Here is a 16,246-nt window from a genome sequence, read left to right as displayed (position 1 = left end):
CACACAAACACACACACAGCAATGCAGTAAAATAAGCAGAGCTGAGCGGAGGCAGTCATGGAGTTGCGAGCTGAACTGCTAAAGTCCATCTGGTATGCTTTCACTTCTCTGGATGTGGAGAAGAGCGGGAAGGTGTCCAAGTCCCAGCTAAAGGTGAGAGGTCAAGGGTCAAGTAAGGGGTCAGCATAGGGGTCAAAGAGCTGGGAGGATTGCAAGGATTTGCTTGAGTGTGTCTCTCTGCCTTTCCAATGTGTTGGTTTGTGTGTTATTGACGTTTTTACCCTTAATTGTTTTTGTTTGTTATCTTTTCCCTGTTTGAGGAAAATTATGTTTTTTATATCACTGTTATCAACACACAATTTTCTTATTTATTTATTGATCTAGTTAGGTCAACCGAATTAGACACTATTTTCAAGGTCTAATCTCTTTCCTGTTAGCTAAATGCTTTCTTTCACTTCCCACTGAGAAAAAACTGGCTGAATCAACATTGTTTCCACTTCATTTCAACCAAAACATTAAATGTGATGATGTTGAGTCAACATTTTTACGTCATTTTGTCTTTCTTTTTTTTTTCTTAAAAAAAAATCTACATCCAATGACATGGTGGAACGTTTTGTTGATTTCACATTGAATTCATGTTAGTTGACAACTCAACCAAATGTAAATCAAAACTAGATGTTGAACTGACACTTGTGCCCAGTGGGTTGGTGTGTTTGTGTGTGGGTGTGAGCTTTCCTGTAGCATGAGCTTCACACGCAATGTTATTGCTTGAACAAACCCCTTGTATTGATATTCGATCACCTTTTTTTAACCTTTGTCCTCTCTCCCCAAATCTAGAATAACAAACAGGAGCAATAACACACCACCAGCCACCCAGATGCATGATGGTGCTCAGAGAGGGTCTGCCTCTGAATATAGAAATAGGCCTATCACCATAGCAGATTACTGATTACTGCCTCTCCATTCCAGCGGTAGTCTGGCCCATACATAATCCCAGGAATTAGCCCAGTTAGAGTCAGTTAGAGACTCTTTCTGTATCCCCACTGGGCACAGACGTCAATCCAATGTCTATTTAACATTGGTTCAACATAATTTCAATAAAATGATGTGGAAACAATGTTGATTCAACCAGTGTGTGCTCAGTGGGTCTCCTTGTCTCTCCCTGTCTCTCCCCATCTCTCTCTCTTTCTCTTGCTCTCTCTTTCTCCCCCACTCCTCTCTCTCATAACTTGTACATACTGTTGATGAGTTGTACTGTACTTGTAGGTCCCCAGTAACGGTCAGATCGCATTTTGCTTTGGGGAGGGTTGTGTGTTTTTTGGGGGGGAACAGGGGAGGATAGTACATGTTTTCCTTGGTTTAGATTTGCTTTTTTGCAGGTTTTACTATATCATTTCTTCCATCCTAGCCACATTTCCTCATCTTCTGGCATGCACTTCCCCTATATCATGGTGTTTTGGTACTTCCCTTATGCACTACGCTTTTCCGTATGCTAACTTATACTATACCACAGGTCAGTATAGTCGACCAGTCTAACAGTCTATCCTGCCCACTATGCACCATTCATAGTAATAGTTGTATGTGGATCGTTTGTCCAGATCTGCAATAGGCTAACTAGCAATCATGCCGCACATAAACGCATTCAAATCTGTATACATTTTTTGATATGAATCGACAAGAACAAATTGCAAGGTGCATCTTTGCGCATGAAAGAGCAGCGAAGACATGAGACACACAACTCAAAAATCTCCCCTATTGATCTTGTTTAGGGACAATAAAATGATCCTACCTAGACTAGTTTACAACACCAAAATGCAATGAATAATTGCATTACTGTTTTCAAGTGAGTACAACATCCCAGCCTGGTTTAGGCTGCAGTGAAAACGTCATTTAAATAACAGCTCAAAAGCCCTGTAATTTGAATGTTTCATTCCATTTGGATCAGTTGTGGGTCTACTCTCCACAGTTTAGAAGAAAGGCACAGTAGCTGGCCAGTCTGGCTGCATTTTTTATACCGATTGCAGATCATTCTCCCAAGACGTCCTATAATAATGTGGCCACATCCTCTCCCGGCAGGCCCAGTTATTCAGGAAACACTAACACAAGCTCTGCCTCTTCTCCAATCTATACGGCTATTCCTCGCACACCTAGAACATAACGCTTCAATGTAGCATAAATATTTACTGTTTCACTTTTTAAACGATTTGCCTTTTATATGCGGCAAAGTAGCTTACATGTTTGATACAAAAAAAAACACCACATCATGGGAAAGCATTGTAACGCCCTGGCCATAGAGAGGGGTTTTTTGTTCTTTATTTTGGTTAGGCCAGGGTGTTACATTGGGTGGGCGTTCTATGTTCGTTTTCTAGGTTTTTTGTATTTCTTTGTTTTGGGCCCGTGTGTGGCTCCCAATCAGGCACAGCTGAAGTTCGTTGTTGCTGATTGGGAGTCACACATAAGGAGCATGTTTTTCCTTTGGGTTTTGTGGGTAACGGTTTCTGTTCAGTGTGTTTCCTGACAGGACTGTTTCTGGTTGTTTTTGTTTCGTTTTTGTAAAGTGTTCTCTGTTTGAATTAAAATTCTAATGATGAACACATCCTCTGCTGCACCTTGGTCTAATTCTGACGACGGCCGTTACAAGCATGCAGTTTATACAGGGTGGTGAAAGTCCACAGTGATGAGCTTGATGCTCCTTTCAATAAATATCAAGGGTCTTATTCTGGTGGCATGATGATCAATGCGTGGCTGCCATTTGACAAATAAAAATAATCTGACACTTTTGTACATAATTATCTCATCATGTAGCAGGCTATACCTGCACTGTATCTGCAAGCTGTTGGCCAGAGCGCACCTGCTGTCACGTCCTGACCAGTAAAAGGGGTTGTTTGTTATTGTAGTTTGGTCAGGGCGTGGCAGGGGGTGTTTGTTTAGTGTGTTTCGGGGTTTTTGGGCAATGTTCTATGTTAGTATATTTCTATGTCTGTGTCTATTTAGTCTATTTCTATGTTCAGGGTTTTTGGTTTGGCCTTCAATTAGAAGCAGCTGTTTTTCGTTGCTTCTAATTGGAGGTCATATTTAAGTAGGGGTTTTTGTCACCGTGTTTGTGGGTAGTTGTTCCGTGTATAGCGTTTTGCCTTACAGGACTGTCTTCGTCGTTTATTTTGTATAAGTATTTTGATTGTGTTTTTTCCTTCTAATAAAGAAGATGAGTATACACGTTCCCGCTGCGTTTTGGTCCACTCAATACGACGAACGTTACACCTGCCAATACAATACCAGAGGGCACCTGCCAATACAATACCAGAGGGCACCTGCCAATACAATACCAGAGGGCACCTGCCAATACAATACCAGAGGGCACCTGCCAATACAATACCAGAGGGCACCTGCCAATACAATACCAGAGGGCACCTGCGAAGGGCACATTCACTATACCTACGCAACCATTTTTATGGCAAAACCATCAGTATGCAATGGACAACACAACTGACGGGAAAATGCCTCCAGGGTCTCCCTTAACTGGTAATTGCCGGCATTTGGTGAATAAAAAAAAATGAAAAGCCAATGAATAAAATTGTGGCAGTCCAAATTTTCCAGGAGAGGTTGTTTATCATAGCCTACACCCCGAATTTGCACTTCAGCGCCATTCTCTCACACCTTGTGGGACAGTACAGTACATTTTAATTCAGTAGAGTACAGTACGGTACAGTACAGTGCAGTTTAATTCCCTAGAGTACAGTACAGTTGTATTTAATCAATACAGTAGAGCAGAGCAGACTTCTATGTTTGGGTCTAATCAAGGCCGGTCCGGACCGAACCAAATCTGAATCAATTAAAGATGTCTATGTTTAGGCCTAGTATAGAGAAGGGTGTAATTGCAGACCGCAATTAGTGGCGTTTTCTGATATTGGCATTTCTTGATTTCAAGTTACACCCATTGATGCTCGCCATTGTTCCATGGTCATTTCTTTCATGTCTGGGACAACAGTTGTTGACAATTGTGTCATTGTAGCTAAACCTAACCTGACACCTTTTCCTAACCTTAACCTCATTCACCTATCCTGCTATGTTAATTATCCTAACCTGCCACATTAGTTATCCTAACCTGCTATGTAAACAAATCATCTGTGTCGAGAAACCATCAGTCTCATACCACCGGAACTGACCAATGGCAGGTATCAATGGACTGACCAATGGCAGGCACCAATGGGCGGTTCCTGATATCAGCGAACAGCCACATCAAGAAATTACACCATATTGCTAATATGCCGTGGACGTTGAAATCCAGACCAGTCCAGACTGTACCAAATCTGAACCAAACATAGACATCTATGATTGGTTCAGATTTGGACTGATCCAGATCAAAAACCGAAGTTAGTTGACGTTGAAATCAAGGCTGGTATGGAAGGCACCAAAAACAAATACCAAAAAAAGACATCCAAAATAAGTAATCGTCAGACCGTGCTTAGTGGGTCTTGTCGCGTAACCTATACACTGTGTTGATGAGTTGTAGGTGTTGTCTCGTAACCTATACACTGTGTTGATGAGTTGTAGGTGTTGTCTCCTAACCTATACACTGTGCTGATGAGTTGTAGGTGTTGTCTCATAACCTATACACTGCGCTGAACATCCCACACGACCCTGTGGCTCTAGAGGACCACTTCAGAGACGATGATGATGGGCCGGTGTCCAACCAGGGGTACATGCCCTACCTCAACAAATTCATACTGGACAAGGTACTGTATACACACACAAACACACACACACACAACACACACACACAAACACACTTGGCATCCTCTCTTTCTGACCCCAGGTGGTTGAGGGCACGTTTGTTAAGGAGAATGTAGATGAGTTCTGCTGGACCCTCAGTGCCAAAAAGAACTACCGGCCTAAAAATGGTGTGGACGTTCTGCCTGATAAAGATGCCTTCCATCTTTGGTGCCTCTTCAACTTCCTGTCGGAAGACGATTATCCACTGGTCCTGGTCCCAGAGGAGGTGAGTTCTTAGCCCTGGACGGTAATCCAAAATCATTTGCCTCTTTTCTTCCCTCTTTTCATGAAAATGTCTTGCAACAATGTCAACGGGAGATTTGGGTGAAAATTCTGTCTCAAGTTAGGATTTGTCCCATGATGTGCTCTATTCATTCCCTATGGTACCTTGCAGGTGGAATATCTCCTGAAGAAGATCTGCAGAGCCATGAGTGTGGAGTTGAGCTGTGTGGACGTGGAAGACTTCATCTCCCAGGAGGCTGTGCAGCAAAGCGGCATCACAGTGTGGGCCTTCCTGGACTTTGTCAACACCGGGAGGCTGACCAGAGGGATGGAGAAGGACTCTGTTACGATGGCGATAGACAAGGTCTACCAGGAGATAGCGGGCAATATCATAAAACAGGTGCTTTTAAACATAAAGAGAATTTATAGACATGTTTGTGTTAGTATGCATATAATATAAATGTAATCAACGTGTAATATGGTATTTATATAATTAGGCATGTGTAACTTTGTGTGGCCGTATGTGTCTGTCCTTAGGGGTATCTGTGGAAGAAGGGCCACTTGCGGAGGAACTGGAACGAGCGCTGGTTCTCTCTCCAGCCCAGCACTCTGCATTACTATGTCAGTGAGGACCGCAAGGAGTGTAAAGGCTGCATCGAGCTGGGCCACAACTGCTGTGTGGAGGTACACAACACTGGGTTAGGGGTTATGTAGAATGGATGAAGGTACTACGGGGGATAGGCCTACACTAAATCCTCCGGCATAGGGTGCCAATGTGGGCAGAGCTGGGAGGAGGGATTTGTTCAGAGAAGACGTCGATAGGGTAACATACTTGAATGAATAGGAACCACCCCATTCTTTTTATCAATACAAAATGTCGTGTGTGGATGATGCTGTTTGTTATGGTGGTTATGTTCTCACCACTGTGGTTGCATTGACAGGTGCTGCCAGAGAAGGAGGGGAAGAGGTGTATGTTCTGTGTGAAGACGCTCACTAAGACCTACGAGATGAGCGCCCCCGACACCAAGCAGAGACAGGAGTGGACCACAGGTCAGAGATCATACAGTACAGTACACACTGGGCTTTTAAAGCCTGGAGAAAATAGCCATTTCACACCTTGATGAAGGCGAAAGCCACAATGCGTCAGTGTTTTAAATGCTCAATACGCTCAATATCTAAAGGCTTTTAATGAGTGCCCGGACCTGGATTTTTCTCTTGCCCTTCATCTGGCTTGGTTTATGATGATGCTTCAGGCATACTGTATGATGTATAGGCTACTGTATGTTGTCACTGCAGCGATCCAGACAGCCATCCGTCTGTGTGTGGAGGGGAAGAAGTCCCTGCATAAGGACCTGAAGCTGCGACGCAGGGAGCAAAGGGAGGAGAGAGAGAGGAGACGCACCGCCAAGGAGGAGGAGCTCCAAAGTCTGCGCCTCCTCCAGGGGGAGAGGGAGAGCAAGTTGGCTGAGCTGGAGCTACTACAGGTGTGTGTGTGTGTGTGTGTGTGTGTGTGTGTGTGTGTGTGTGTGTGTGTGTGTGTGTGTGTGTGTGTGTGTGTGTGTGTGTGTGTGTGTGTGTGTGTGTGTGTGTGTGTGTGTGTGTGTGAGAGAGAGAGAGAATTGAACAGCGATGTTATAATAGCCTCACAATAACTGTTGTTATATTTGTAGGATGCGCAAAAGCAGGCCCAGACAGCTCTGCTGCAGGAGGAGCAGAAGAGGAAACAGAAACATGTGGAGCTGCAGAGAACCCTGCAGGAACAGCTACAGCAGGCTGAGGAGGTGAGAGGAAAAGGTTAGCGGGGAGTTGAGGAGGAGGTGAGCTGATCAGTGTAAGGAAAGAAGGTGGATGTAAGAGGAAGGAGAATTTGAATTTTTACTAGGATCCCTATTAGATGATACTATAATGTCAGCTAATCTTCCTGGGGTCCAACACAGAAAGACTATTCCACGGTAACAGAGTGATGCTGAGACTCTGATTTTTCACTTTAAAATGTATGCCAAATCAAAAACAATGATTGCTAAGTTAAACAAACCATAAAATGCTATGCACAAGGACTATATTTATCGATGTCCACAGAAAATGTTACAAAAATACATGTACTTGAAGAACAGCAGATGCATAGTTTCGTAACAGAATGACAGTTTGTGCTGTTGGGGCCATCATTCTGTCACCAAACATAGTTATTTTATTGTTTTCTTGAAGGTGGATTTAGTTTTTACCTGAGAAATGTGATTTGGTAAAGAATTCCATTTAGTGATGGCTCCATCTAGTATTAATGTAGATTTGAGGATATTTATCCCTGGTCTGGGGGTTATCAGTTGTCCTGAACTAGCCTGTCTGGTTTGGTGGTTATGTTTGTTCCTAGTATACACTAATTGGTCAGAAAAAAACTTTGGTTTGTTTAAAAATATCACGTTCCTAAAGAAAATCAAAAGACTGGATAATAATTTCTGTTCAACGGGAAGCCATGAGAGATGATGGCGCAATCGGTTGACATTCATACAGGTAGATCAATGAAGAGCCAATCTTGCAGCCTTTTTTTGAGCGAGTTGGAGCTTTTTAAGATATTTTTGCTGCAGATGACAATATGACTGGACAGTACTATAGGTCTGATAGAACCTCAGAACATGTATTGTTATAGCAATGCCTTTACCCATTTTAATTACAATCTTTACCTATATGTTCAGACCAGGATAGAGCTGCGTCCAATGTGACACTTTTTAACTTGTTCCACAGACAACCCATCCATTGACAAGTTCAATTGAGGGTCACCAGCAAGCATATATCTTATGCCAAATACAATAAATGATGTTTTAGAAATATTCAACACCAATTTGTGAATGTTAACCCCCTAAGACACCGTTCATAGTTCTTTGCTCAATACATCTGTTAGTTCATTATATGCTGATGCAGTGCTATACATTGTAGAGTCATCATCATACATAACCACTCTTGCTTTATTCATTACTGATGGTAAATCATTAGTCAAGATAGAGTAGAGTAGTGGGCCTAGGCAACTGCCTTGAGGAACACCACAGTGTAAATCTTTACAGTCCAAAAAGCTACCATTAAAGAAAACCTTTTGCCTTCCCCTGGAAAGGTAGCTTTCCATCCAGGATAAAGCTTCAGAAATAAAACCATAACATAAATTTACCTAGCAACAGTTTATGATCAATTACATCAAAAGCAGCACTAAAGTCTAACAGCACTGCACCCACTAGAGGAGAGGAGGCGGGGAGAAGGATAGCAAGAAGGAACTCAAGGAAGGTTGAGGAGGAGGAAGGTATGAGGGGTGAGACAATGAGGAGAAGGACCCAACTCTATAGATCTTTACGGGTCTAATTGTGGCTTTGTCCTGGTGTGTTTGTTGTGGGCCAGGCGCGGGTCAGCATTCAGGCAGAAATGGCCCTCAAGGAGGTAGAGACGGAGCGTCAGAGGAGGAGGATAAGGGAGCTGGAGGTGATGCAGCTCCGCTTGGAGGAGGCCCTGCATCAGGAGATGAGAGCTAGACAAGACGAGGAGGTCTACTGCCTCGCACAGGCCAGGTAACACACACACACACACACATACAGATATATACAGCACACACACACACACACACACACACACACACACACACACACACACACACACACACACACACACACACACACACACACACACACACACACACACACACACACACACACACACACACACACACACACACACACGCACACACACTGGTCAGATAACACACACATGTATATACAGTGCCTTCCGAAAGTATTCACACCCATTTACTTTTTCTATATTTTGTTGTGCTACATGCTGAATTTAAAATCGATTCAATTTAGATTTTGTGTCACTGGCTTATACAAAATACCCCATAATGTCAAAGTGGAATTATGTTTTTATAAACTTCTACAAATTAATTAAAAATGAAAAGCTGAAATGTCTTGATTGAAAAAGTAGTCAACCCCTTTGTTATTGCAAGCCTAAATAAGTTCAGGAGTAAGAAGTCACATAACAAGTTGCAAGGGACAGACTGAGAAAATCCCAATACTGATTAAAGAAATTATTGAAGTTGATATGCAGCCATGTCAATGGTAGAGGACGTCGACTTCAATGGGCCCCTAAACGTAAGGCACGTCTAGAAACAAGATGCCATGTCGAAAAACCTTGACTGCCTGGATGGAGAAATTGTACAATGATTTCTCTGCAAGCTCGAGCTCTCAAACAACAGTATGTGTGGTAAGAACATATTATTGGAGGTCTATGAATACGCTGTCATACATCACTGCAATGAGCCATCACATTAATGAGAAGTGAGAACACGGAGGAGAGGCACACAGCAGATAATCGTTGCTGAGTGGGGTGGGGGCGATAGCTGTATAGTGAGCGCCGTCTGGTGGGGTTTTGACTAGATAGCACAGCTACAAAGTCAATATTGGCCTTATCGTAAAAATTCATTCATATTTTTTTTCTTTTTGATCTTAATTTAAGATTTAGGTTAGGCATAAGTTTAGCACTGTGGTTAAGGTTAGGTTTAACATTCAGTTTTATGAAAATAAATCGGAGAAATAGGAGGGTTTTATGACTTTGTGGCTTTGGTAACTAGTAAGACCGTCTCGGTAAGTAGTCAGGACTGCGGTAGACTAGACTGCATTGCCCCTTAGCGGTCATATCTGAGTTGTGAATTCACGTAATTGTATGATTTTTTTGTTATCATTTAAATGCTAAATGTCAGTTTTAAACGTAAATACTTTTATTTCATTTGTCACATCCCTGCAATGATTCAAATATCATTGATTCGTTCATCATATCAAACGAATCATACCGAATCATTCAAACTAAAACGTACAATCTAGATACAGTGCCTTCAAAGTATTCACACCCCATGACTTTTTCCACGTTTTATTGTTTTACAGCCTGAATTTAAAAAGGAATAAACTGAGCTTTTTTGTCACTGGCCGACACACGAGTATCACATAATGTCTGGAATTATATATTTCGACATTTTGGGAAATTAATAAAACTATTTCACCATGCCTTGAAATAAGGACTAAAGTAAAACTGAAAAAAATGTATGTCTTGAATACAAAATGTGAACAATCATCCCTGTGCAAACTCTGTCACAAGGAAACAGAATCAATAGAGCATATTTTCTGGTACTGTCCTTCAGTGGCTGGCTTTTGGAGTCAGGTTTAGGAATGGTTGTCATGTCATAAATTGAGGGTTCAGCTGGACCTGCAAATTGTATTATTAGGAGATCTGAAAAACCACAAACAGTCAATGGGAAATATCATTATACTCTTGGGTAAAGTATTTATTTTTAGGGCAATATCGGTAGAAATGTTTAAAATAGGGAGGTTCAAGAACCTCAAGACGTCAAAGTAAAATGGAGGGATGTTTTGCAAAAGGAAAAAGCAAAAAGGCCTAATACTGGGAAATATGGGTTAATCTGTGGACATCGGAGGGTTGGAGTTAAAATCAGAATTAATGGTGGATTGGCCGCTTTGGATGAAAATCCAGCTCTTGCAGAGAGGAAATTAGGAATATACTGTATGTATTTGTATTTATTAGCGATCCCCATTAGCTGCTGCCAAGGTAGCAGCTACTATTCCTGGGGTCCAAACACATTAAGGCACTTACATTACATATCAAACAAAAGATAAAACAGAACATCATATAACATTATTACACCACTACATACAGTGCCTTCGGAAAGTATTCAGACCCCTTGACCTTTTCTACATTTTGTTACATTATAGCCTTATTCTAAAATAGATTTTTTTTTAAATCCTCAGCAATCTACACACTATACACCATAATGACAAAGCGAAAAGAAAAAATATCAAAATTTTAGCAAATGTAAAAATTAAAAACAGAAATGCCTTATTTACAAAAGTATTCAGACCCTTTGCTATGAGACTCGAAATTGAGCTCAGGTGCATCCTGTTTCCATTGATCATCCTTGAGATGTTTCTACAACTTGATTGGAGTCCACTTGTGGTAACTTCAATTGATTGGACATGATTTGGAAAGGCACACACCTGTCTATATAAGGTCCCACAGTTGATAGTGCATGTCAGAGCAAAAACCATGAGGTCGAAGGAATTGTCTGTTGAATTCCGAGACAGGATTGTGTCGAGGGACAGATCTGGGGAAGGCAACCCAAAACATTCTGCAGCATTGAAGGTCCCTAAGAACATAGTGGCCTCCATCATTCTTAAATGGAAGAAGTTTTGAAGCACCAAGACTCTTCCTAGACCTGACCGCCAGGCCAAACTGAGCAATCAGGGGAGAAGGGCCTTGATCAGGGAGGTGACCAAGATCCTGATGGTCACTCTAACAGAGCTCTAGAGTTCCTCTGTGGAGATGGGAGAAACTTCGAGAAGGACAACCATCTCTGTATCACTCCACCAATCAGGCCTTTATGGTAGGTTGGCCAGACGGAAGCCACTCCTCAGTTAAAGGTACATGACTGTCACGTCCTGACCAGTAAAAGGGGTCATTTGTAATTGTAGTTGGTCAGGGCGTGGCAGGGGGTGTTTGTTTTGTGTGTTTTGGGTTTTTTTGGTTCTAGGGGATTTTGGTTCTAGTTTTCTATTTCTATGTTTCTTTTCTATGTGTGGCCGGGTATGGCTTCCAATCAGAGGCAGGTGTCTTTCGTTGTCTCTGATTGGAAGCCATTCTTAGGCAGCCTGTTTTTCCTGTGTTTTTGTGGGTGGTTATTTTCTGTATAGCCTGTGTGCCTTATGGAACTGTTTCGTCGTCTGTTTATTTTGTTTTGAGTGTTCTTTCAAATAAAGAAGAAAGATGAGCACTATACCCGCTGCATTTTGGTCACCATTCATCGACGCTTATGACAATGACAGCCGCATGGAGTTTGCCAAATGGCACCTTAAGACTCTCAGACCATGAGAAACAAGATTCTCTGGTCTGATGAAACCAAGATTGAACTCATTGGCCTGAATGCCAAGCGTCACGTCTGGAGAAAACCTGGCACCATCCCTACGGTGAAGTATGGTGGTGGCAGCATCATGCTGTGGGGATGTTTTTCAGCGGCAGGGACTGGGAGACTAGTCAGGATCGAGGGAAAGATGAACGGAACAAAGTACAGAGAGATCCTTGATGAAAACCTGCTCCATAGCGCTCAAGCCCTCAGACTGTGGAAGGTTCACCTAAGCACACAGCCAAGACAACGCAGGAGTGGTTTTTGGACAAGTCTCTGAATGTTCTTGAGTGGCCCAGTACGAGCCTGAACCTGAACTCGATCAAACATCTCTGGAGAGACCTGAAAATAGCTGTGCAGCAACCCTCCCCATCCAACCTGACGGAGCTTGAGAAGATCTGCAGAGAAGAATGGGAGAAACTCCCCAAATACAGGTGTGCCAAGCTTGTAGTGTCATACCCAAGAAGATTCGATGCTGTAATCGCTGCCAAAGGTGCTTCAACAAGGTACTGAGTAAAGGGTTTGAATACTTATGTAAATATGATATTTACCTTATTATAAAACCTGTTTTTGCTTTGTCATTATGGCGTATTTGTGTGTAGATTTATGAGGGGGAAAAAACTATTTAATCAACTTTAGAATAAGACTGTAAGGTAACAAAATGTGGGAAAAGTCAAGTGGTCTGAATGCTTTCCGAAGGCAGTGTATCTACAATACAAAATGTATAATATCATCATACAACAATATGACAATGTACTTGTGTGTAGAGTGCTTGTGCTAGCACTTGTGAGCATATGCGTGTGTCTCTTCACAGTCCCTGTTGTTCCATAAGGTGTATTTTTACCAGTTTTAAAAAAATCTGATTCTACTGCTTGCATCAATAACCTGATGTGGAATAGAGTTCCATGTAGTCATGGTTCTATATAGTACTGTGCGCCTCCCATAGTCTGTTCTTCACTTGGAGATTGTGAAGAGACCTCTGGTGACATGTCTTGTGGGGTATGCATGGGTGTCCGAGCTGTGTGCTAGTAGTTTAAACAAACAGCTTGGTACATTCAGCTTGTCAACATTTTTTACAAAAACAAGTTGTGATGAAGTCAATCTCTCCTCCACTTTGAGCCATGAGAGATTAACATGCATATCATTCATATTAGCTCCTCCCTGTACGTTTAAGGGCCAGCCATACTGCCCTGTTCTGAGCCTTTTGTAATTTTCCTAAGTCCTTCTTTGCGGCACCTGACCATACTACTAAACAGTAGTCCAGGTGTGATAAAACTTGGGCCTGTAGGACCTGCCTTTATTATGGAGAGACTTCTCCCCATCTTAGCTACTGTTGTATCAATATGTTTTGACCATGACAGTTTACAATCCAGAGTTACTGCAAGCAGTTTAATCACCTCAACTTGCTCAATTTCCACATGATTCATTCCAAGATTTAGTTGAGGTTTAGTGAATGATTTGTCCCAAATACAATGCTTTTAGTTTTTTTTATATTTAGGGCTAACTTATTCCTTGCCACCCATTCTGAAACTAACTGTGCTCTTTGTTAAGCGTTGCAGTTATTTCAATCTCTGTAGTAGCTGACGTGTAAAGTGTTGAGTCATCCGCAAACATAGACACACTCGCATATCATTAGTAAAGATTTAAAAAGGGCCTAAACAGCTGCCCTGGGGAATACCAATACAAATAAAATAAATAAATAATGGGGAGTAGAATTGATGCAAACAATTAATTTTATAGAACCCAAAACCTATCTGCAATATTAAAGCTTATATTAACCTGAAGTGATTTGGCTGTAATTCTGTTTAGCTCAAATGCATGGCACCCTCAGTCAAGCGAGTACACACACACACACACACACACACACACACACACACACACCGTTTTTTGTTAGTAGACATGTTTACACTCAGAGAGACGCCAACGATTTCCTGTCATCTCTGTGCGGTACTTGTGGTTTGTCTACTTACTCAGGAACTGAACATCTTAGGGCGTAATGTGTTTTCATGTTTACTTTTTCCATAACCCTGCTCTCTGATTGGTCTTTCCATTATGACATTGTCATAACTGTGCTCTTTGATTTGTCTCTTCATTATTGTCACAACTGTCACAAAAATAAGCTTTAGAATATACAATAAGTTTGGGCATTCCTATTCTGTAACTGTAACATTATTACCATAGGTCCAGCCCATTATTTTTAGAGCTCCAACCAGGGTCAGTGTGCTATTGTGACTAGAACCCTGCATGGTGGTGGCTCTCCTTCTCTCTCTTCATCCCAAGGCTGCTGGTAGAGGAGGAGGAGAAGATGAAGGCCCTGCTGGCCCTCCAGGAGGAACAGGAGCAGTACATCCTGAAGACCCAGAGAGAGAAGCAGGAGCTCAGGCAGGAGATGGTAACCAAGTCCCAGGCTTTGGAGGAGGCCCAACACCAGCTGGAGAAGGTTCGGGCCAGCCGGCGCAGAATGGACCAGGACATTGCAGTGAGTGCAACAAAATCAGTATCAAACCCAGATCTTCTGCTAAGTGTATAGTATATCAGGGAACCACTGTCCAGACAAGTACAGCTACCCCACAGCTACTCATCAAGCAGTCATAGTCCGCTTAACCACCTTTGCTGCACACACGTATCTGTGTGAACGGGCATGCATGTGAACGTGCATATGTGTGGGTGTTGAATGTACTGAAACAAGCCACAGGACGGAAAGATAAGGTTCAGGGTCTTAGAGGTCAGTGTAGATAGTTATGCTGTACTTTCCCCCACTCAGGTCCCATGATGTCTATTTAGTACTTGCTGTATGTGTGTCAGTGTGCGCCCTGTGTTTTATATTATGCTCCTTCTTATCTGATCATAATAAGCATCTCAAAGTGAAGCACAGTGGCCTCTGGGTCCGGTATAAACTACAAACATGTATTCTCTAACTGCCCTCTTTCATTCTCTTCTCCTTCACTCCCTCTCTCATTCTATTCTCCTTCACTCCCTCTCTCATTCTCTTCCCCTGCATCTCTCACCCCGTCCCTCTCCATGGTCTCACTCAGGCTGCTCAAAGGAAGCTGCGACATGCCAGCACCAGCGTCAAACACTGGAACATCCAGGTGAACAGACTGACACATCCTAATGGACCGGTAGGTGAGATAAGTGGTGAGGAAAGTGTTCTAGTGCATAAAGCTACGTTTGAACAGGTGCCTGTGTCAACCCCCTTGTCCTTGTCCTCCCTGCATTTTGTTTCTCTTTCTTTCTCTTTCTCTACTCTCTCGCTCTCTCAAATTCATTCCTCCCCCTCACTCTCTCCCTCTCCCAGAGAGAAGACCCTCTCTTGGAAGCTCAGGGGTCCCAGTTGTGTCTGTGCCCTCCCTAAGAGACCCGGGCCTACGCCTGTACCATCAGAGGAATGAAAGAGAGAAGGAGAAGTGAGGAGAGAGTGAACATCAGTGGAAGAGAGGAGAGGCGTCTGTCTCAAGCCTCCAATGAGGACATGGACTGTGCCTGAGGCCCAAGATCCCCAAGCTACTTTTTATTTTTTTTAAGAATGTTAATGTAAATACATACCACTGGGGTTGTACTAGGGAGGCAGGTAGCCTAGCAGTTAAAAGCGTTGGGCCAGAAACCGAAAGGTCGCTGGTTCAAATCCCCAGACTGACTTGGTGAGAAATCTGTTGATGTGCCCTTGAGCAAGACACTCTGTATACGAGTGTCAGCTATATGATTCAAATCGAAATGTACTATCAGATCACTTTCTGTTTACTTAAAGGACGTGTTTTTGCGTGAAGGATATCTTTATGTTCTGTGAGTGTGACCTTTCTTTTCTCTCTTTCCCTGACCTTAGTGAATTATTATGATGGTAGGAATATGATCAGAATAATGCTAATAATGCTTGGCGCCTTCATCGGAGGAAAGTTTTCAAATTTAAAACATCAATATGTTTATTCTGTTTTAATTGTAATTATAAACAAAAACTCTAACTGACCACAACATAGAAGTTGTCAATCAATTGATACGTTTTATGTTTATAATTAACAAACTGAGTCTAAATAAATCCATAGGACCACTTGGATGATGACGCTTTTTAATATTTTCTCCTGAACTGGCAGACGAGTTTGAAATGGAAATAAACGCTTTATGATTGTTACATACTGTATCCTGTGGTTGCGACTTCCTTCGACTTCTCTTGAAGCAGTCTGCTTTTATACACATCCAACCCCAAACTATGCTGCTGACATGTAAAACTCTGCCAAATCTGTCCTCAACCTCTGCAGAAAACATGGTTAAGATAGACACCTAGTGGCAATATGGTTGACAATACTGGCAATAAAG

General features: G+C 42.3%; 1 protein-coding gene across 2 annotated transcripts; it reads left to right on the top strand.

The window, feature by feature from the left end:
* On the top strand, positions 1–16,070 carry LOC106565117 (differentially expressed in FDCP 6 homolog). 2 transcript variants are annotated; one of them, XM_014131865.3, is made up of 12 exons: positions 1–153; positions 4,596–4,736; positions 4,817–4,999; positions 5,168–5,395; positions 5,533–5,679; positions 5,937–6,045; positions 6,292–6,479; positions 6,666–6,776; positions 8,377–8,543; positions 14,216–14,414; positions 14,971–15,057; positions 15,234–16,070. In XM_014131865.3, exons 1-12 carry the CDS (start codon positions 58–60, stop codon positions 15,288–15,290), a joined length of 1,713 nt encoding a protein of 570 aa, XP_013987340.3. In that variant the 5' UTR covers positions 1–57; the 3' UTR covers positions 15,291–16,070. The 2 variants fall into 2 exon arrangements, with proteins under 2 accessions (XP_013987340.3, XP_013987339.3); XM_014131864.3 differs by having other exon boundaries at positions 14,971–15,061.
* Positions 16,071–16,246: the final 176 nt, after the last annotated feature.

Source organism: Salmo salar, chromosome 12 (genome assembly GCF_965601325.2).
Source record: "Salmo salar chromosome 12, fSalSal1, whole genome shotgun sequence".
In the NCBI taxonomy this organism is placed as follows: domain Eukaryota; kingdom Metazoa; phylum Chordata; class Actinopteri; order Salmoniformes; family Salmonidae; genus Salmo; species Salmo salar.
This window is presented reverse-complemented; position numbering and strand designations above follow the sequence as displayed.